The sequence below is a fragment of the Perognathus longimembris genome, chromosome 8, assembly GCF_023159225.1.
Source record: "Perognathus longimembris pacificus isolate PPM17 chromosome 8, ASM2315922v1, whole genome shotgun sequence".
NCBI lineage: Eukaryota > Metazoa > Chordata > Mammalia > Rodentia > Heteromyidae > Perognathus > Perognathus longimembris.
In genome coordinates, this window is record NC_063168.1 from 791862 (window position 1) to 813154 (window position 21293).

General features: G+C 46.1%; 1 protein-coding gene across 1 annotated transcript in view; it reads right to left on the reverse strand.

The window, feature by feature from the left end:
• The window catches only part of Vwa3b (von Willebrand factor A domain containing 3B), a 125888-nt gene that overhangs the window by 87539 nt on the left and 17056 nt on the right, over window positions 1-21293 (reverse strand). Inside the window, exon 7 of the mRNA XM_048353494.1 lies at window positions 5383-5484. Coding sequence (XP_048209451.1) covers window positions 5383-5484 — 102 coding nt within the window. The remainder of the gene's footprint in view (window positions 1-5382; window positions 5485-21293) is intronic.

Here is a 21293-nt window from a genome sequence, read left to right on the forward strand (position 1 = left end):
TGAAGTACTGGATTGAGCTGTGTGATTGGTTTATGTTTCTCCTTTGTATATCTACTCTTCTAGAGAGATTTATACTTTCACCTGGCTCTTGGGATGGTATTGTCTTTTTTTTTTTTTTACTCTAAATGGAAGAGTTATACCCCAAGTACCTTTATAACCCTTTCCTTGGAAGGCCTTTATTTCTCCTTCAGTCTGAAGGATAGACTTGTATACGCAGTAATCTTGCTTAGCAGTAATTTTCTCTCTGGCTCAAAATATATTATATGCCTTCTTTGCCTGTAAGGTTCCTGCTGAGAAATCTGCTGGTAGTCTAATAGGGTTGTCCTTAAACGTGACTTTACATTTTTGTCTGATAGATTTTAAAATTCTTTGTCCTGTATTAAAAAATTAATTGTACAAAGGGGTTTCATTTGACATTTCCATAATAAAATGCATCTAATGTACTTTGATCATAGTTACCCCCCTTGATTACTCTTTATTATCCTCCCTCTTTTATTTTCATGTCTTTTTCTCCCTGCCCCCAGATTCCACATATGGAGGAAAACATTTGTCTTTGTGAGGCTGGCTTATTGCACTTAACATGATAATGTTAAACTCCATTCATTTTCCTAAAAGCAGCATACTTTCATTCTTATACTTGAATAAAACTCCATTGTTTACATATGCCACAGTTTCTTTATCCATTCATCCATATAATCTCATTGCATAACTTGGCTACTGTAAATACTGCAGTGGTAAACATGGTATTCAGGTATTACTGTTATGCTTTGATTCTTTTGATTATATAGCCAGAAGAGGAGATTAAGCTGGATTCAGAAGTTCTATTTTTAAGAGAACAACAGTGCATAAGGGCTCCATTTCCCCTGCATCCTTGCCAGCATTTATTGCTTATTTTCTTGGTAACAACCATCTTGATTGAGGTAAGATGGAATCTCAATGTAGCCTAAATTTTCATTTTCCTGATGGATAAAAATATTGAACTGATTTTCATGTATTTATTGGCCATTTGCATTTCTTCTTTTTTTTTTTTTTTTTTTTTTTTTTGCCAGTCCTGGGCCTTGGACTCAGGGCCTGAGCACTGTCCCTGGCTTCTTCCCGCTCAAGGCTAGCACTCTGCCACTTGAGCCACAGCGCCGCTTCTGGCCGTTTTCTGTATATGTGGTGCTGGGGAATCGAACCTAGGGCCTCGTGTATCCGAGGTAGGCACTCTTGCCACTAGGCTATATCCCCAGCCCTGCATTTCTTCTTTTGACAACTGTCTCTTCAATTAATTTTCCTGTTTATCAGTGGGATTGGCTGCCTTTGATCTTTTGACAGTTTAACTATGTGTCATGGTAAGCACTTTTTCTGGTCATGTCTATTTGAAGTTCTAAAGGCCTCTGTACCTAGATGCCCATGTTTTATTTAAGATTGAGAAAGTTTCTGCTACTGTTTCATTGAATAATTTTTCTGTGTTCTTAACCTTTATTTTTCCCCTTTCAGATATGCTGATGATGTGGACATTTGATCTTTTAATGGTAGCCCAAAAATCTTAAGTGCTCTCTTCATTCATTTTTAAAATTTTTGTCTAAATGTGGTATTTCACCACATTTTTTTTCCCTAGTCCTGGGTCTTGAGCTCAGGGCCTGGGTACTAACCCTGAGCTTCTCTTGCTCAAGGCTAGCACTCTACCACTTGAGCCACAGCGCCACTTCTGGCTTTTTCTGTTTATGTGGTACTGGGGAACCGAACCCGGGGCTTCGTGCATGCTAGGCAAGCACTCTACCACTAGGCCATGTTCCCAGCCCTGAACGTGGTGTTTCAAAAGACATGTCTTCAAGCTACAATAAAGTTTGTCTGTTTGTTTTGCTTGATCTAGTTACTGAAGCTTTCTATAAATACTTCATCTGACTTACTGAGCTCTCCATTTCCAGAGTTTCCTATTGGCTCTTTTTCAGGCTCTCTGCTGAATTTCTTATTCAACATACTGAATCGTTTTCCTACTTTGATTTAACTGTTAATCTGTATTCTCTTGGATCGCATTGAGCTTTATAAATTTTTTTCTTATTGTTATTATAAAGGTATGGTGCACAGGGATTGCAGTTAATAAATCGGGTAAAGAGTGCATTGCTCTCTCCAAGTGTTTCCCTCCCATCCCCACTCCTATGTTGTCTGGTTCATTTTCAGCACAGTGTCCAGTGAGCACCACTGCTGCATTGGCTGACCCTTTGTCCTTCCATTTCTGTGCCTCCGCTTACAAACATCATTCTTTTAAAAAGTTTGTCCACCTATATATCATGGGAATCCTTTATCAGAGTGGTATTCTTTAGGAGGTATTATAGTAGCTTGAGTTTTCATAATTCTTGTGTCATGTTGAGATTTATACACCGGGGAGGATGGCTCTCTATAATTTTATGAGATAGTCTCTTAGAAAATGGCTTCTTCTGAACATGTGTCTTGCGGGTATCAATTTGTTATGTAATACAGAGTTTCCTTCCAGTTGGGGTCTGTAGTGTAATCTTCCTGTAGCTTCTTTTTATTTTTACCTTATTGTGAAGGTGTGGTACAGAAGGATTGCAGTTACATGAGTCAGGTAATGACTACATTTCTTGTCAAAGAGTATCACCCCTCCCCCATCTCCTATTCTCCCTCCCCTCAGCTCCCCCTACCCCCAAGTTGTAAAGTTCATTTCCAACATCTTGTGAGTATCTCTGTTACATTGTTTCACCCTTTGTCCTTTGTCTCACCATTTTGGTATTCCCCTTTCCTTCCCCAAATCAGATAAACATATATATATATATGTATATATATATGTATATACATATATGTATATGTGACACAGGGTACCAAAATCAAAAACAGTGACAACAAGAGATAAACCAAAGGAAAAAAGAATGAAAAAATAATTTCACACAATACATTAAAAAAAAACCCTCGTTTCCATTTCTTGGAGTTCATTTCTATTAGTATCATTTTACGTGGTCCTATGTACACAGCTCTTGAGCTACTGTGACCCTCTGCTAGGACTATCCTAGATGTGTACTGACTACAAATGAGGGAAGTCATGGAGCCTATGTTTCTTTAGGTCTGTCTTTGGCTGTGCTGTGACTAGTCAGTTCGGGCACAAAGAGATACTGTAGATTAGACTAGAGTGTTGGCTAGAGGGCTAACAATCTAGTAAGTTCAGCAGATAATACGGCATAGGCAATAGAGCGGGAAGGATTGGATGAGTTACCATGTGCAAAGCCTGGCATCTCCAAGGTGTGCTTCCACAGTTCACAGGGGCACCTGAACGGACCCCAGTGCCTCAGAGAGGAAACTCCTCCACTAACTCGAGACTTCACGGGGCTGCAGATATGGCCTAGCGGTAGAGCGCTCGCCTCAGATACTTGAAGCCCTGGGTTCGATTCCTCAGCACCACATATATAGAAAAAGCTGAAAGTGGCGCTGTGCTCAAGTGGTAGAGTGCTAGCCTTGAGCAAAAAGAAGCCAGGGACAGTGCTCAGGCCCTGAGTCCAAGCCCCAGGACTGGCAAAAAAAAAAAAAAGAAAGAAAGAAAGAAAGAAAAGAGCTCACACAGAACGATCCAATTCTCTTAGTACCTGCTTGGTACTAAGTTTGCATTTGTTTACTCATGTGTGCAACTCGCCCTCCAGACTAACATCGAAACAGCCACTTAACAGAAGAACAAACTAAGATGAAAAGAAATCAACTCAAGCTAATGCAGTGATGTTTGGGGGGGCTCCTACCTAGGTCCTTCTCACTCTAAAACTCAGGAAATTTTTGTTCAAACAATGCTTTGGTTGCTAAGAAAATAGAGGGGGAAACGCTTCTCAGAGTGTCCGTGTCACTGGTCAGTTAAAATACCCTGTGCACCTATGGCAGAGTGGGTGGCACAGGAGCACAACACCAGCCCTGAGTTTTCATTTTTTCTTGCTAGGACAGGTGCAACTAATAACAGAGAAAGTGATGTTTACCTAAGAGTAGCCTCACAACTTTTCAAAATGCAGAACTAGGAAAGAAGGTCTCTGTTCTAAATTTAGAGCTCAAAGCCAGATCCTACCATTTGCTGCCTGTGTAGCAACCACGGGCCAGTTGTCAGTTCTCTCTGTGCCTTGGTTTTCTTGCCTGCCGAATGGGGACAACTCTGGCTATTCCCTCGTTCCTATGGGAGCACATCACACCCGCTCACTAACATCGGTCGGTGACGTAACCTCAACTCTTCCTCTGTGGCTCCTACAGGGACTCTAAAATTCCAAATTACAAAAGAGAGCTCTACTGAAGACCAAGAAATGCCAGTTGATTTTAGTGATATCTTTCTAATATTGATAACACAAACCCATCCTTGTCCTATCCCTTTGCAGACAGACATGCTATGTTTCTTCCCTGGCCCCTTTATAGTGAAATCCTGAGTCTCCAAAGCAGCAAAGGTGATGGTCTAAAATAAGAACCAAAATGTTGAGGCTGGGGCTTAGCACTTGTCTAGAAAACACAAGGTCTTGAGTTTGTCCTAGTACTAAGGGAGAAAAAAAAGGAATTGAGTCATAGTGTGAGTGATTCAGTCTTCAGGAAGGGCCAACTTAAATGCCCCATCACTAAGTTCTGTTTTTATGGGCTTTCTAAAAGCAAAAAGTCTCTTGGCAGATTTGCTCTTGACCAAACTTGAGTCAGGCTCTTCTGCATTTTCTTCCCACCTGGAACTTAACCTTTGGACTTCCTGCTGTCTCTGCATAGCTAGACTTTGGCCAAAAGCCTTCCAAGTGAGTATAGCTAGATCACCAACAAGGGTCTAATCACCCTTGATAGCTCAGAGAATTTCTTACCACCACCACCACCACAATCCCTACACTGGGGAAATCGGGTCACTCTGCCTGCCTTCAGAAACAGTTCCCTTGAGTCAGTCTAGGCAGACTCCTTACCCCTGAGGTCCCCTCTTAGTAATTTTCCATCCACTGCTCCCTACACTTGTCCATGCTATATCCAGAACTGGAAGCCTAGTTCTAGACAGGCCTGTTTCCTTCTCTTGAAATAGTTCCTGAAGACGCTCTTTCTACAGCTGCAACTACTACCTACAGTCATGTGTGTGTAATCTACTTTCACGTGTGCATACACATACACATGCACACGCACACACTATAGGAGAGCTCTGGATGTGTGTGTAATCTACTTTCACGTGTGCATACACATACACATGCACACGCACACACTATAGGAGAGCTCTGGATGTGTGTGTAATCTACTTTCACGTGTGCATACACATACACATGCACACGCACACACTATAGGAGAGCTCTGGAAGCTTTAAGAGCTTAGCTCTGGGTGGTTAAGAACATGGAACTAATCCCCCATTCACAACGACTAACATTCAAGGCCCGTTTCCGCTAGGATCGCAACAGTACCCACCGCAGTCTGTCTGGGCCACCAGACTTCGGACCTGGGCCAGTGTGCTGCTGGCTTCCTCCAGCTCCCTCCAAATGAGAAACACGTCCTCTCGGACTCCAGCCCCTGGAAAGGGAGGAACAGGGTGAGCACGGGCCCTGAGCTCCGGAGTTCCGGATGCTAGCACCCCAAGGGCCTCCCAAGCAGGACATTTCTGAGCGTGGAGACCCCACTAATCTCTTTCTGAGAGTTGGAACTGAAAACTCCAAACTGTACTATCTTCCAGAGACTGTAAATGCAGACTTTAGGATACAATAAATTCTTGTGAATATTTGAAATAGCTAAAATATTTTAAGATGAATTATATATGATACTCAAATGAGATAGGGAATAAAAACAGTCAAAACCCAGGGTCATCATTGCGAAGGGAAGGAATTCAGTATTACATGAAAGTAGAAATCCTTAATCCCTTATTTCTCGATGTATTTATTTAGCCACTACTGGGGTTTGCCTGGCTGGGACTCTACCACTGGAACCATTTCCAGCCCAGCTTTTTGCTAGTTGTTTTAAAGCTAGAATCTTGCAGATCCTGCGAGAATTTCTGCCCCAATTGGCTTCAAACTGTGATTCTCTGAATCTCAGTCTCCTAAGTTTACTGGCAGGACCCATGTTGGGCTCTAAATCCTTTCTTTCCTAATCCTGTACAAGTCTTTCCTTTACTTTAATGTAACTGTTGTTGTTTTTTAACCTCTTTTTCTGTGTCCTTTGTTGGACCTCTGCTGTCTCAGAAAAGAGTTAGGTTTGGCTATATGGCATAACAAAAATGAATATGGCTTAATTAATATAGTTACATCCTAATAATTTTTTTCGTAATTTATCCTGTGGTTAAGTGGTCAGGGCCTGTGATGAAGCTCGGCCTCTATCGAAGTCCAGGCTCTGTGAGTGTTTTTCAGAGGCTAAGGAGGAAGTAGACACATGGCGGAGGAAGGAGATAGCAGTCAAAGTTATGACTCTGGCTGAGATGGTGCACTGTAATTTTGCATGATGTCACTGAGGGGAAAACTGGGTACAGGGTACTTGGGTAACTGTATTGCTTCTTATAACTGTATGCAAATGTACAGTTATCCCAAAACAAAGAGTTTAACTGTAGCCAGGAGCTGGTGGTTTACAACTGTATCTTAGCTACTCAGGAGGCTAAGCTCTGAGGATCACAATTGGAAGCCAGTTAAGGCTAGGAAATCTGTAAGACTCCAATTAATCACAAAAATGCTGGAGGCGAAGCTGTGGCTCAAATGGTAGAGCTCCAACCTTGAGTGGAAAGTTAAGGAACAGTGCCCAGACCCTGAGCTCAAGCCCTAACACAGGTGCATAGGTGCACATGTGTGCATGAGCACACACACGCGTGCATGAGCGCACACACACACGTGCACGCGCACACACACACACAGAAAGGAAGGGAGGAAGGAAGAAAAAAAGAAAAAGGTTAGCTTTAAAAAAACCTCTTTGCAGGTTGTTTATTTTTAAGACCATGCTGGGTGGTGAAGGAAGACCCTGCCGCCTTGAAGCCTTGTGTGGCGCGGGGGCTAGCTGGGCCCTCTGGGGCTGGTGGTCCCTGTTCAACTCCATTGCAGTACTATGAGTAAGCTACAAATCTGCGTCAAAGCGTGGTCCAAACTCTGCCCTCTCCACTCGCCTCTGGGCTACGTAAGAGACCATAGGAAGTAAGATCTTACTACCCTATGGTCAAGGCGCAAACTTCAATAGTTTCTCTTGAAGAGGTAAAAAGAGGACGTCGACAGATGGGCTTCGCCATTGCTAGTCCTCCCCCCATCGACGGAGGCCCTGCTGCCCACTCATCTCCAGCTCGCACGCGCAGGTATCGTGGAGGTAGTGGGAATCCTTGCCTTGGAGGTTGCTTCTAATAAGCAGGATCATGAAGACATAAAGCAGATACCATCTCGGCTTTAAAGATTCCATTCCAGTAAAAAGTTCCCCTAAACAGAGAACCCCACAGCGGAGTCCAAACTCCTAATAAGACCTTTGGGAGATAGCAGTTCCCTGCCAGGCATTGTGCGGAACCTTTCTAAGCATTTTCTCATTTCTTGTCACAACTCTGAAGTCATATTCTTGTCCCATCTATAGCGGAGTGAGCAAGGCAGAGTGAATTCTCCAAGGTCACACGAGCAAGTAGCAGAGCAGGGAGTCAAAGCCAGGGAGGTTTGGATATGCCAAAGCAGTTGCTCTGCAGGATAGCCCTGGAAATGGAACAGACGGTTAGAAAGGGCCCTGCAGCCCTTCCTCCAGCTGTCGATGACATCTCCATTAACCAAGCCTGCCTATATAATAGCATGAGGCGTTAAAATCTTGGGGACTGGGACCAGCACTCAGTTTCAGGGACACATTAGGAGATCTGGCCACTCAAAGCTAACAGACTGATCCTAAACCACCAAGACAGCCTGGTAGGCCAGTTTTTGCCTTTTGAAACAGTCAAGAGGGTAGGGCAAAGGCAAGTGGACATTAGGGTTCTGGCCTTCCCAAAATTAGCGGGTTCAAGTGAGGGAATTGATAGCTGTGTCCCTGAAGAAGCAGGGAACACATCTGGACAGAAGCGGACGGTCAGCCCGGCTCTGGGGCCGTGCATGCCCAAGGCCTGAAACATGATGGGAGCTGAGGTCTGTCGTGGAACTTTAGAAATATCACAGACTGCTGCTAAGCCACGGGACTCGACTGGCTGCTGTGACCGGCTGCCTGCCTTAGTGCAGAGGCGGTAAGGAGTAGGGTTCTCTCTTTAAGGGTTTCAAACGTGTCTTTTCTTCAGACATGTCAATAAACATCTTAGGAGGAAGTATCCCACAGGTCAGCACTAGAAGGAAAGGTTCCCCACACTCTCGCTGGTGGCCATCCAGGGGCAGGAAGTGTGTCTTCGGGGCAGCAGCCTTGGGGATGCGATCCCGTGCCAGCAGGAACCGGGATTGTGATCACGCGGTGCTCAGGCTGCTATTCTGATGCATTTAGAGAGCAAAACAACTCAAATCTAGCATTTAATTAGCTTTGCTTAAAAAGACAGAAAAAGTCTAATGAAAAAGAAAAACCAGGTCTTTATAAAAGCAAATCTCAGAATACACAGGTTTGATATTTTGCCCCTTTCTTTCCTCTGGTGCCATCACTAGGGGCTTGCACGCGAGGCGCGGCCGCCGGCCCTGAGCTATTTTGCTCACGGGTGACACTCTACGACATGAGCCACAGCTCCACCTTTGGCTTTTGGGTGGTTAATTAGAGGTAAGAGTCTCACAGACTTTCCTGCCCCTGCAGGCTCTGAGCCTCGGCTCTCAGATCTTAACACTCTTGATTGCAAGTATGAGCTATGGTTGCCCAGTTAGTGCTGCCAGATTTGTGGTCTGTTTTCGAGGATTTCGCTGTGATCCCTGAGAGCCACAGCGGAGGAATAAAGCTCCACAGGAAATCCTAAAGGCACCGGAAATCTCGGGGCCAAGGGGTCCTGTGAATTTTAACCAGAGGAGACAAAACCACACCTGTGGGTCCTGACCACCAAGGAATAAGGCAGCTGAGGCTTGTCTTACGCAAAAGCAGAGTGTGCATTTGTGGAGACATCCAAGAGGCCTCAAAGAGCACCCAATCAAGGACCCCCCCCCCCCCGTCTCTGAGCTTCCCATAGAGCAGAGGACCGTGTCGGACAGGATCCCCTGAGAATGGCATCGTTTGAAGAGGCTGCTTTGTTTTGTTTCGTTTTTTAGTACCTGGCTTCTCTGTTTGGCTCGACTGAAAAGCGAAATGAGACCCAGGACACACAAGCTTTGACACTGCAAGAGGAAGCATCGACAGGGTGCCTGCTACCAAATGTTCTGCATTTCACCTACAGGGTAAACCCCATTGGTAATTATCCAGTTGATTAACGTGTTCGTGTAGCAAAGACACGCGGAGCACCTTCTACATGCTGGGTGGGTCCTGCCGGAGCCGAGGACAGGGGTGCACAGGTGAGAGGCGCTGAGTCCGAGGTTCAAGTCCCCACCACACTCCCCTTTCCATGCTTCAGAGCACTGCCCCTACAGACAGCTGGAGCCCCTTCCTGATCCCACCACCAGCTGGACAGCGGTCTCCAGCTCCCCCCTGGGCTGGGGCGGCGGTCTCCAGCACCCCCTCCTCCCTGCACTGGGCAGCGGTGGCAGTCTCCAGCTCCCCCCTGCGCTGGGGCGGCGGTCTCCAGCTCCCCCTCTGTACCCAGCATACGGCCACCCACCCGCTGCTGTGCGTGTTTGCACCGGCTGACTGAATTTTGCCCACTGGATTTTAAGCAGCTTACGCGTATAGAACAAGTGTTTTTCCTCTTTGTAGCTCACAGCACTCAGTGTAGGACCCAGGGCTCTGGGAAAGAAGCTTTATCCTTGCTTCTGTTTTGCCTATGACAAGACGGCAGTCATGGAGTGCTTGTCGGGTGCTTATTTGACCGTTACTGAGTGCTTGTCGGGTGCTTGTCTGTGTAAGTTACAGCTCCCGTTACTGTAGAGACCCGTCGGAATGGTATGGAACAGAGGCAGACAAACTGACCTAGGACCACCTGCAGGCACCAGCGCTGACATGCTGGAAAGCAGAAAGTCACTTCCCTTGTTTGTTGTCTTTCTGAAGACAAAAAGAGCTTCATAGAAAACGGTTCTGTTAACTCTCAGCAGCCGCTCCTGAGCGCTGAGGAGGCTTGCCTGGCTTCTCTTGGGCTTCTTCACACAGGCTGGGTTCCCTTGTACAGCAGCCCGCCACGCCTCCCCCATCACGGCTGGAGTTACGCTCTTTCTGTACTGGGAGAACTGCTTCTCATAAGAATCTTCATCTTCCTCCATTAGGCAATGCGTATAACTGGTGACTTGCTGGCCCAGGATGAGTCGAGTCCTTTGAAGCCACAGTGAGGCAAGCTCCCCTACCCAACCCCCAGTCCCCAAACTCCTCCTCCTCTCATTCCCAGGCTGGAACGGGGAAAGTGATGAGAAAGACAGGTAGGTGTCATGGCATTGTTTGAAGGATGGCTTAATATAGCCCTGGGAGGGAGCAATTCAGAAACAACACCATCCCCAGCAACTCTTGAATACTGGACCACCTCCCGGTCTCACCAATCCGAGGCTTTGCTTCCAGCCCTTTTCCTGTCTCCCAGGGCTTCTGCATGAAAGCCTATGCAGGTGAGTAGTGAACTTCCTGTCTGCCTAGGCCCTAAATTCCTATTCAGCCATGCAGATCAAAAAGGACCTGGAAAGAACCATGAAATGAAAAAGGCATCATTTAAATGAGGGAGAGTATAACAAGTATGACAAGAAATGTACTCACTACCTTATGTGTGTAACCGGAACCCTATGGACATCACCTTGACAATAAAATAAAATTTAAAAATGAAAAGCAATATTAAAATAATAATAAACTAGACTGCACGCAGTGGCACACACATTTAATTCTAACACTTGGGAATCTGAGGCAGGAGGAACATGAGTTTGAGACCAGCCTTGACTACATAGCAAGACCCCCGTCTTAAAAAAGAAAAAATAACCCTGTGAAGTTAATTAAAATTACCAGAGATTAAAAAAATAGTAATAGGGATCTGCATATACAATACACACTGCTTCATGTACTTTATGTGCATAAAGGTGTGGAAAGAGGTAAAATTAAAAAATATTTGGTATACTAAAAAATAAATAAATAAATAAAACCCGGTGCTGGTATTAGATTACCTGTTAAAATGTTTTGCTCTTGGGAGGAAATGAAGGGCGTGCTAGTTGGATCAGGCCCTAACTACCCAGGCAGAGTGTGCCCCTGCTCTCAGTGTCATGCACGGAAATTAACTGTTCACTAACTAAAGCAAATATAGTAATTGTATACTTTAGATGCACATCGGCCATCTGGATAGACATCTGATGTTTTCTTGGGCCAATAATTGTACATATTTCACAAGAGCTACTATGATTTTGTAGAAGCAATTTCAAATATAAAGTATGGGCAAGTTAAGCTAGGATCTAATGTGTAGGTGTAAAGTTCTCTCCTGGGTCCTATCTCTTCTAAATAAAACTCCATAAAACACAAAAGTAATGTAACATAATTGTCCAATATCCACTTAGTAAACTTAAGAACAAAAAAAAAAAATCCTACTCCCAGTCTGAATACATTAAATCAACAAAACTTCCAAGCCCAGGCTGGAGTGCTATGGGGGCAAGTACATGGGCCTAGGCAAAGGGACAGAGAGCAAGCCCATAAATACCAACTGCAAAAGGAAAACATGGGGTTGAGTAAATCCTATTTGGAATAAGTTACTATTATCCATAAGAAATCAATCCAAAAGACATGTTAATGACATAGTAGAGTCAAGAGAACTGACAAAAATATTGTTTTTCTAGATTTTCCATCAAAAAGGCCTAAACTTTCAGGTGTTAGGAACCTACAGTGCACAAAAAGAACAAGACAGCCACAGAGCTGCTTCCTTACCTATCCATCTATTCATCTATTCGTCTATTTTTTTTCTAGTAATGAGGCTTAAACTCAGGGTCTCACGCTCTCACTTAGACTTTTTGTTCATAGGTAGCACTCTACCACTTGATCCACATCTTCAGTTACAGTTCTCCCCTGGTACTTGGAGATAAAAGTCTCTCAGAGTTGTCTGCCCAGACTGGCTTTGAACCACAATCCTTAGCTGTCAGCTCCTGCGTGGCCAGGACTGTGGAGATGAGCCACCAGGGAAGGCTCCTGGAGACAGGGTCTCACCCACATAGTGGGGTCTGCTCACAGCTTTGCCTGGTCATCCAGCACTGAGCGAGCTCTAGGCGACCGTCTTCAAATACACAGGAGACTGGCAGAGAAACCAAAGGATAATTATTCTCTCCTATCCTTTTCTCAGTAGTACAGCCTATGTGGAGAACTACCATTCTCTTGTTTATTCAGGAAAAAATCCCACCAATGCCTACTATATCTGGAAATTGGGAATACAAGTCTTGGCCCTTAGATGGTTCTAGTGCGATTCCAGAAGTGTGGGATTCAGAACCCCCCTCCACAGTTCAAGGCCAGCTCAAGCAAAAAGACGATGTTCCTGAGATTTCAACGCAATGGCTGGAAGCAATGATGCATGTCTGTTACCCCAGCTACACAGCAAGCAAAATGGCCAGGCGCCGTGGCACTGTCTCCCAGGGAGGTAAACGCAAGGAGAAGGCCTATTTCCAAGACCTTATCTCAAAAGTATCCCAGGCAGAAAGAGGCTGGAGGCATGGCTGAAGGGATAGAAGGCCTGCCTGGCTCGCGAGCAGGGGGCCTGGGGTTCAAATCCAGGTACTGCCACGTAAAGAGGCGGGGCGGGCAGGGAGTCCCCAGCTTTGCGGGGAGGGGCGCTGATCCGCAGGTGACAACATTCTTCCCCGGAAAGCATCGTTTCTGTTAGTCTCAGAATTTCTGGGGGCTGGGACTATGGCCTAGTGGTAGAGCGCTCGCCTCCTACACACGAGGCCCTGGGTTCGATTCCCCAGCACCACATATACAGAAAATGGCCAGAAGTGGTGCTGTGGCTCAAGTGGCAGAGTGCTAGCCTTGAGCGGGAAGAAGCCAGGGACAGTGCTCAGGCCCTGAGTCCAAGGCCCAGGACAGGCAAAAAAAAGAAAAAGAACCTGTGGGTGGTAATAACTTGTCTGCATGCCTGTGAACCTGCGCACGGGAAGGGGGCCTGGGGGGCCTGGGGGGCCTGGGGGGCCTGGGGGGGGCCGGGCAGGCCGCGGGGTCAGGAAGAGCCCACCCCACCGTGGAGGAGGGGGCCCCCGGTCGGCGTTTAACGTCAGCCCCTCCCTGACAGCCCGCTCGGCTCCGGCTCCGGACCCGGAACCGGCTCCGCTCCGGGCGCAGCTCCGCTCGGGGCCTCACGGGTGGGTCCTCCCCGCGCCGGGCGCTGCCTCCCGGAGGCCCTCCGCCCTCGCCTCCGCACACGGACGGCCGGGACGGGAGCGCACAGGGTCCTGCTCGGGCCATGCGCCGCGCCGCGCCGCGATGGGGCCAGGAGGGCGCGGGCCGGGGCCGGGGCCGGGGCCGCAGCCGCCCAGCGCCCGGGGCCGGAGCCGGGGCCGCAGCCGCCCAGCGCCCGGGGCCGAGCTTCCGCGGCCGCCGCTGCCCCGCGCGCCCCGGCCGCCCCGGGCGCGGCCCAGCCGGCCGCCTGGCCGAGGGTCCTCGGAGGGGAGGAAGTCCACACAGATCCCCGGGACTCGAGACCATCTCACAAGGTTGACAGCACTTGTCACAGCGCATTCGAACCCCTGGAGGGGAGCGGGGGGCATCGCATCCGCTTCACAAAATGGGCTGTTCTGAAACGGGCTTCGTGGGAAAGCTTCCTTTTTCACCACTGTGTACCCAGCACCCAGCAAGTGACAAGTGTGGGAGGATCTCTCTGCCTGAAATCGGAACGCGTTTATTCAAACATAATCAGAATTTCCACCAGCTCTTTGTCCTAACAATTCAACTTAGTTTTTTCAAAGAGATTCTGGTGAGGTTCTCCGTGCCTCACGCGATCTCAGGTGATACAGGGTACTCGGATCCACTAGATTCTTTCTGCGAGATCCTAAGGGGCTGGTTACAGTAGCTGAGCCCAGACCCTGTCACTCACTGCCCGGTGCCAAGGCGGACGGACAGGCCACACCGCTGCTGAGAACCAAGAGGGAAACAAGGAGCCAGGCCAGGAGCCCAAGACGGGGCAGCGGGTACAGGGCTTCTCTGCCCTTAGGTAGAACACCAAGCCCCAAATCATCAGAGGAAAGGAGGTGCAGGGGGGTGGCTCTTCAGACAAATGGCTTCTTGGAGTTGTGGGGGAAAGAGCAACTCTTCCCCACAAAGCATCAGTTTAGAAAACAACATTCTGCTGAGAGTCTAGAGCTCCTGGGTTAGAAAAACTGTCTTTCATTCCTTTGCATTTTCTTTTTCACACCTAGGTGGGCTCCAAAGCTCACAAGAGATGTTTAATGAATGCTTAGTACCTAGCCAACCGCTTGTTTTAAGAGGAGAGGTGATTCAAGGCTCCTCACTGTCAGAAGGGGCAGGACTCTGGAGGGAATTAAGTCAGCCTAGTGAACCACAATGTGCCAACCATTTTGGAAGTGCAGCTGCTTAGCTCCATGCACTGAAATAAACTGAGTCTAGAAAGGGAAGGAGACGTCTGAGGCGAGCTCCTGTTGCCAGTATAAACAGCTACAAACAGGCACCAACCAGCGCTTCTAAATTAAATTGGAGATTAGAAACAAAGCCGCAATGCCAGGCCCGAATGATGGACCAGTTAGCTCAATATCTAATTAAAGATCACAAATGTTTGCCAACAACAATACTTGGTTATTTTTTCCTCTTTGAACATAGTCATCTGATACATACTAAGTAAATTAAACTTAGTTTTAAAACATTTAGTTTTAGTTTGTGCATTTTACTCTACCAATACATAAAAAATATAATTTTTAAAGGTATAACTAGTCAAATTGTTACACCTACAGTTTTCAACTCAAGAATAATGCTGGTGGAGTGCAGTAGCTTTTCTAATATGATTTGGCCAAGAGAATTATACTCACAAACACATTGCCCTTTGCTATTACCCCGTTCTTCCTGCTCTTAATTTACTCACCACAAAATCTTTTCCCCTCGTCTCATAAGCGAAATCCGGTGCTGAGCACAGTGAATCCTATTCGTCGTGCTGGTCCTGTCCCGTGAGCATGGCTGGCAATCACGGTCTCCTAGCTTAGTAAGTGCTGCTCACGCTCAGGGGAAAAGCAGTGGTGTGGTGGGCTGATGGATGATGGCTACCAGGAGTGGTGAGCCTTATGGTTGGTTCTTGAGTTATGAGCTATTACTAGTTGTTCAAGTTAAACTACATGCTAATAGTTTTGTGATTTGCCTCCTCCTTCCCACAATTACAAGGAGGTTGGAGCCAAGGGCGGAGGTGGCTTTCAGATCAGGTGCTAGTTCTACCGCTAGGCTCCATGAATTTCTGAGTCTCGCAAACCAGTCCACTGTCAGCTTTATGGATTCGTTCAAAGCCTGAGCTATCTGCATCAATGCCGATATCGTTTTTCTGCCAGTGCCTAGGTTTGAACCTAGGGCCTCAGCATGTGCTTGCTCATATGATGTTCTACCACCTGATGACACCTCCAGCCCAGCTTTTGCCGTTCATTTTGAAAACAAACTTCCTTGCCGGAACTGGACTCAAATTGCGTGTGATCCTCCAAATCCCAGCCTCCTGAGTAGCTAGGATTATAGGCAGAAGCCTAATTTTGGTGCCCAGCTGCCAAAATTACTTTTATTGAGCCTGACAATGGACACCTAGCAAAACTCTGTACTGTAATATAATTTTACAAACGCATTATCCATCATCTCAACTTAAAGTTTTGGAAGACAAAACAGGAGGAGGAAACCAAAATAAAGGAAGAAGCCATTTTCCTTCCCGAGAAAGAGTCACCAAACCACTAAGCAGACCCTTCCTACTTGTCTATCTATGGAACTATCAGAACCTAGTGAACGAAAGAAAACACTAACCAAACGACCTAATGAGCAGTCATCTAGAGTGCTAAGAATGCGGCCCTTGAACATGGCCCCTGAAAACACCAGCAGTTAACCGAAATCATCTGACAATTGAAAATTATCCTGTCCAGCTGATGAATATCTTTGCGGCCTCCTAGCCTCTTGTCCAGGCTTCTCTTTCTGGACACAGAAGAGTCCACAGGCCCGAGCCGGCTGTCCCTCACACTGGGCCTACTTCCCAGGGGCACACACTTAAACACTGCTCCAAATCTCAACTCCTTCCTTTCTTTCTGTGTGAAAATAAACTGGTTAGTGTGGTTATTTTACAAATGCTCTCTCTAACAGAGGCATTCATTCATATCCTTTAAAATCATTTCACTTTCTACAGTCAGTGTCTATAATAAAAGCCTGTTCTGAATTCCCAAGAGGAAATTATTAATTGAATGTCAATGTTGTGCTGAACATTTTGATGTGTCAGACGCTTTAATTTTTCAAACAACCATATGAAGAAGATATTAATTCCATTTTATAAACAATGAAAGGTAGCTCAGAAAGTTTCAGTAAACTGTCACACAATTAGCTGATGGCAAAATCAGGATTTGAATCATATATCAAAGTTGATATCAAATTGATTCATTTTCCAACACATACTGTCTCCCAGGGTTAAAAACAGAACTCACAAGAACAAAAGATTGTTCATAGCTGGGCACTGATGGCTCACACCTGTAATCCTATCTACTCCGCAGGCTGAGATCTGAGGTTCAAGGCCAGCCGGGGCAGAAAAGTCTGAGAGATTATTTTCAATCAACCCCCAAGAAGCCAGAAACAGATGTGCAGCTCAACTGGTAGAGTGTCAGCCTTGAGCAAAAAAGCTAATGGACAGTGCTCTGGCCCTGAGTTCAACGCCCAGCAGCGGCACAAAAAGAGAAAAGCCAGTTTGCATTAACTGTCCACCCAGCATGGCCCTCTCTGGCCATCTCAGTGTGAGTAGCAGAGGGCTCCCTACCCCGTCCACGCTGGACCTGTCTGTGCCCTTGGCAGAGGGCTCCCTACCCCGTCCACGCTGGACCTGTCTGTGCCCTTGGCAGAGGGCTCCCTACCCCGTCCACGCTGGACCCGTCTGTGCACTTTGCGCTCAACCATGTGATGTTAGTGGATGTCATATAAGCATCAAATGAGCTGCAAGGTTGGTCTTGGCTCTTACGCATCTGCCATTCTCCACAATAGGAATGGGCCCTGAAGAGCTCAACCAAACAGAGGCAGGTCCATTCTAAGTTGGGTAAAACTGCAGCTGACTGGCAGATAGATAGATAGATAGATAGATAGATAGATAGATAGATAGATAGATAGATAGATTTTTTTTCTTAAATGTCAGGAACTTTTCTAGATTTGATGAAAACTATTACCCAAGTATCTGGCAGAAGCACAGGGCATTTGTCATGACAGGTGAGGGTGGTGTGTTCTTGTCATGGAAAGAAATGGTGAGAGGCTTCCAACAGTAAGGACAGAACGCCGGGGGAGCCAGGGAGGGAGTCCTCCATCGTGGCCAGTCACAGCTATTAATGACAGTCACACGATAAGGCGTAGAATGCAGGACGGTGGTAGAAAGAATAGAGTTGCTGATCTTCCTCCAGACTTATGTGGAGAAATGAGCAACAATCCCAAGAGGGATGCCTCAAACCCAGGGAAAGGGTCTGCAGACAGCCCCAGCCCACAGCCTTGGGGATTGGCGCCCACCAGGCAGGCCACCGTCACAGCTGAGTCACATCTGCCCCAGTGCTCAAACGGGGTCCCCACTCAGTAGGGACTCTGACCTTACTCCCCTTCCTGTCCTCTATTTTCATGTTCTTCTCAGCCCAAGAAGGTTTACGATACACTCTGAGGAACTAATACAAGTAGTCCACTATGAACGACGTGTTAACTAAAGTTTTTGTTGCCGTGACAAAATGCCTAACATAAGCAACCCGTGGAAAAAGTACTTTGGTTCCTGGTTTCAAAGGTTTCGGTCCACTGTCGGCTGCCTCCAATGCTGTGCGCGTGAGGAGAGGCGGAGGAGCGAAGAAGCTCACGGTAGGCAGGAGGCAGAGCGGAGGGAGAGGCACGAGACACAGCCTTCAGTCCCGTCCCAGAAGCCTCCTTCCTCCAGCCGCGTTCCACTTCCCAAGCTTCACACAACACCCCACTGAAGCCATCAGATTATGAGTCCGTCAGTGGATTAATCCATTCATGAAGCCACTCGTCATCCAGTAACTAAAGCCCTACTTCGGGACGTCATTCGCATTTAGGGACCAGTCTTCCGATCTATGAGCCTTTGGGGGAAATCCTTCATTTTCAAACCACAACAGTGAACCACCCTAAGCAGCAAATATGGTCTGGGACTGTATACTAGTTCCCTTCACCTGAAAAGCACAGTCCTGTCAACCTAAACAGGAAAAACTCAAGTTTGCGGAGAAATTCCTCCAATGAATGAATACATCTACAAAAATCCAAAGCAACAATAACAAGTGCTGGTGAAAATGTGGGGGAAAAGGGACCCTTTTGCACTGTAGGTGGCAATGTAAACTAATACAAGCACTATGGAAATCAATATGGAGGTTCCTTCACAGATTATATTTACTTTATTCTATTTCCTTTCTAAATTATACATAAATATTATATATAAGAGTATTAAAGTATATTACAAAATATTGTTCAGCCTTAAAAAGGAGGGAAATTCTGCATCACACTAAGTGATATATGCCAGGTACAGAAGGACAATTACTATGTGCTTCTGTTTGTTATGAGGCATTGAAAATAGCCAGATTTAAGCAGACAAACAGTAGAAACAATGGTTGCTAGGGGCCTGGCAGGAGGGGAAATGGGGGGTTGAATGTATGCAACCCTCCAAAATCCATATGTTGAGACCTAATACCCAAATGTGATAGTATTAAGAGATGGGGCTTCGGGGGAGTGATGAGTCTTCAGGATCTGTTCCTATGACTACACTGCTCTTACAAAAGAGGTTGAAGAGAGCTTCCATTTTCCCTGTGCTTGCCATTCTATCCCTTCTGCCCCATAAGAACACCACATAGCTCCCCTCCATCTTGGAAGCCTCCAGAACTTTGAGAAACGAGTTTCTATTCTTTATAAATTCCTCAGTCTCTGGTATTTTGTAACAGTAGTATTAACAGAATAAACCATAGGAAATCGTTCTTTAATAGGTATAGAGAGTTTGGAAAGATGAAAAGAGTTCTGGAGATAGGTAGTGGTGAAGGTTACACAACAATGTGAAGATACTTAATACCACTAAACTACAATTTACCCTTTGCTAACATTGGTAAATCTTATGTCATGTAAATTTTACCACAATTTTAATAATGTTCTTTGACTACATAGTGGTTCTTTTCTTTTGTCTCTGTTATTGCACTGGTGTGAAGCATGAAGCAAAAGTAGTTAAACTTTAAAAGCCAATTATGAAGAGTCCATAAAGTCAGGAGTAGCAGGAAACTTCTCTCCTATTGTCAAACGGGGTTTCCAACCCTTTACTTGAAAGTCTCTGCTTTCTATATCATGAGAGGTAAATTTGTCTCCTAAGGATACAGCTGATGTTAATAAATGCTTATGACAGCAGACTGGTAATAGCGAGAACAACCCAGTCAGGAAAATGTTAAAAACTGCTACTGAACCCCAAGCGAAATTGCAAAGCATACATTTTTCCAAACCAACATTAGTCTGTCTAAGATTTCTGGGCAGTTTTTGAGTGGGAGAAGTAGGCTTCAAAATGTTGGCATTTCTGGGACATTGTGATGGATAGAGGAGACAAAATCACATACTTAGGATTTGACACTCTCCCTCAAAATTCAGAACATGTGACTACTGAGATGAATTTAGAAATGCTGAACATTCCATTCTAATAAAAGTGTTTTTATCTATAATTTATTTTTTTATGCCTCACATGGCTGGGAAGATGTTAGTTGTAGAAAATGTAAGCCATGCAGCCAGATATGTTTTCCTTTGCTAAGTGTTAAGGTTTAAATATGTTCCACAAAGCTAACTTGCTGGTGAGGTACTGAGAGGTGGAGGTTAATCAGAGGTTCTGATTAAGCTCTGCCCTCGTGAATGGACTAATGTCATTATTGTGGGTGTGAATTATTCTGTTATGGCTGCCGAAACCAAACTCTATTCATGGTCATTGGAAAGCCTAAGTGAGCCGGTGACATTTCACATTCTTTACTCTGATTCGTTGCCACAAGATCTAGTAACTTTCTTCAAAAGCCATACCACTTGAATTTATTTTTTCTCCGATTAGCATCAGTATTGCTTATCATTTGACATGCTCTCAAATTCTCTGAAAGTATCAACTTCATGGTCAGAACAAAGGTATCAGTTGCCTAGTTAGTGCTCTGGTGAGCTCTGCTAGCACTTCTCCCCAGCCCTGCTCCGGGGCATTGAGAATTTGAATCTGCCAAGCATGTCAGCAACAAGCTTCCTGACCTGATTCGCTGCCATGATTTCCACTGGACAACCTAGCAAGTAACACCACTGCCTTCCACTTTCAGTTCCAGCACGCTTCCAGGAACCCCTCCCAGGCCATCAGGAAGCCCAGGAAATCCTTCAAGTAGCACTGTGCGCAAGCGTCTCCCCAGCCCCGAGTAGCCCCAGCCTCACGCTGCAGTTAAGTGCCTGCTTGGTAATTATAATATGCACAAGGGCGGAGGTGGGGATGGGCTTTCTCAGACTTCTAACTACACACTGTGCCACATCATCCAGCAATGGAGAAGGGAGCTTTCTCCCCTGCTTTCTTTCATGGTAATTATTTGGTGTGTTAGGCATTTCGCAATTTCACCAGCCCCGTAGAAACTCCCATCTCTTGGCTTTCTGAGTAAGCTCCTGTTACTGTCTTTCGGAGTCAAGGCCCTGTTTCTCACTGGTTTTGTGCCCTCGCTCTCTAGCCCACATTCACTGAACGGAAAAGAAGGTTCATTCAGCCTCCACACAAGTCCTTGTACAGCCTCAGACCTCACAACAGGTAGGTCTACCCCACACACTGGAGCCACAAGCACTGCTTGCATCACCAGGAGGGCAGAGCCACCCCAAGAATGACAGGCACCTTCCCTGCAGCCCAGGCTAACCCAGGCAGCAAAAACAGCTCTGCCCAGCCTAGAACTGACACCAGCATTGACATGCCTGGGGTCAGGTCTCCAGAAGGTTCCCCAACTGGTAGACACAAATCACTTAGGCCATTTTGCTGGGCCATGAACAAACATTACTAGCCAATAAATTCACCATTAACATCCACTGACTCTACATAAATAATAAATAAAGTACTTACCTGGTACTGTATTTCTTAGCCCTTTTTTTTTTTTTTGCCAGTCCTGGGCCTTGAACTCAGGGCCTGAGCACTGTCCCTGGCTTCTTTTTGCTCAAGGCTAGCACTC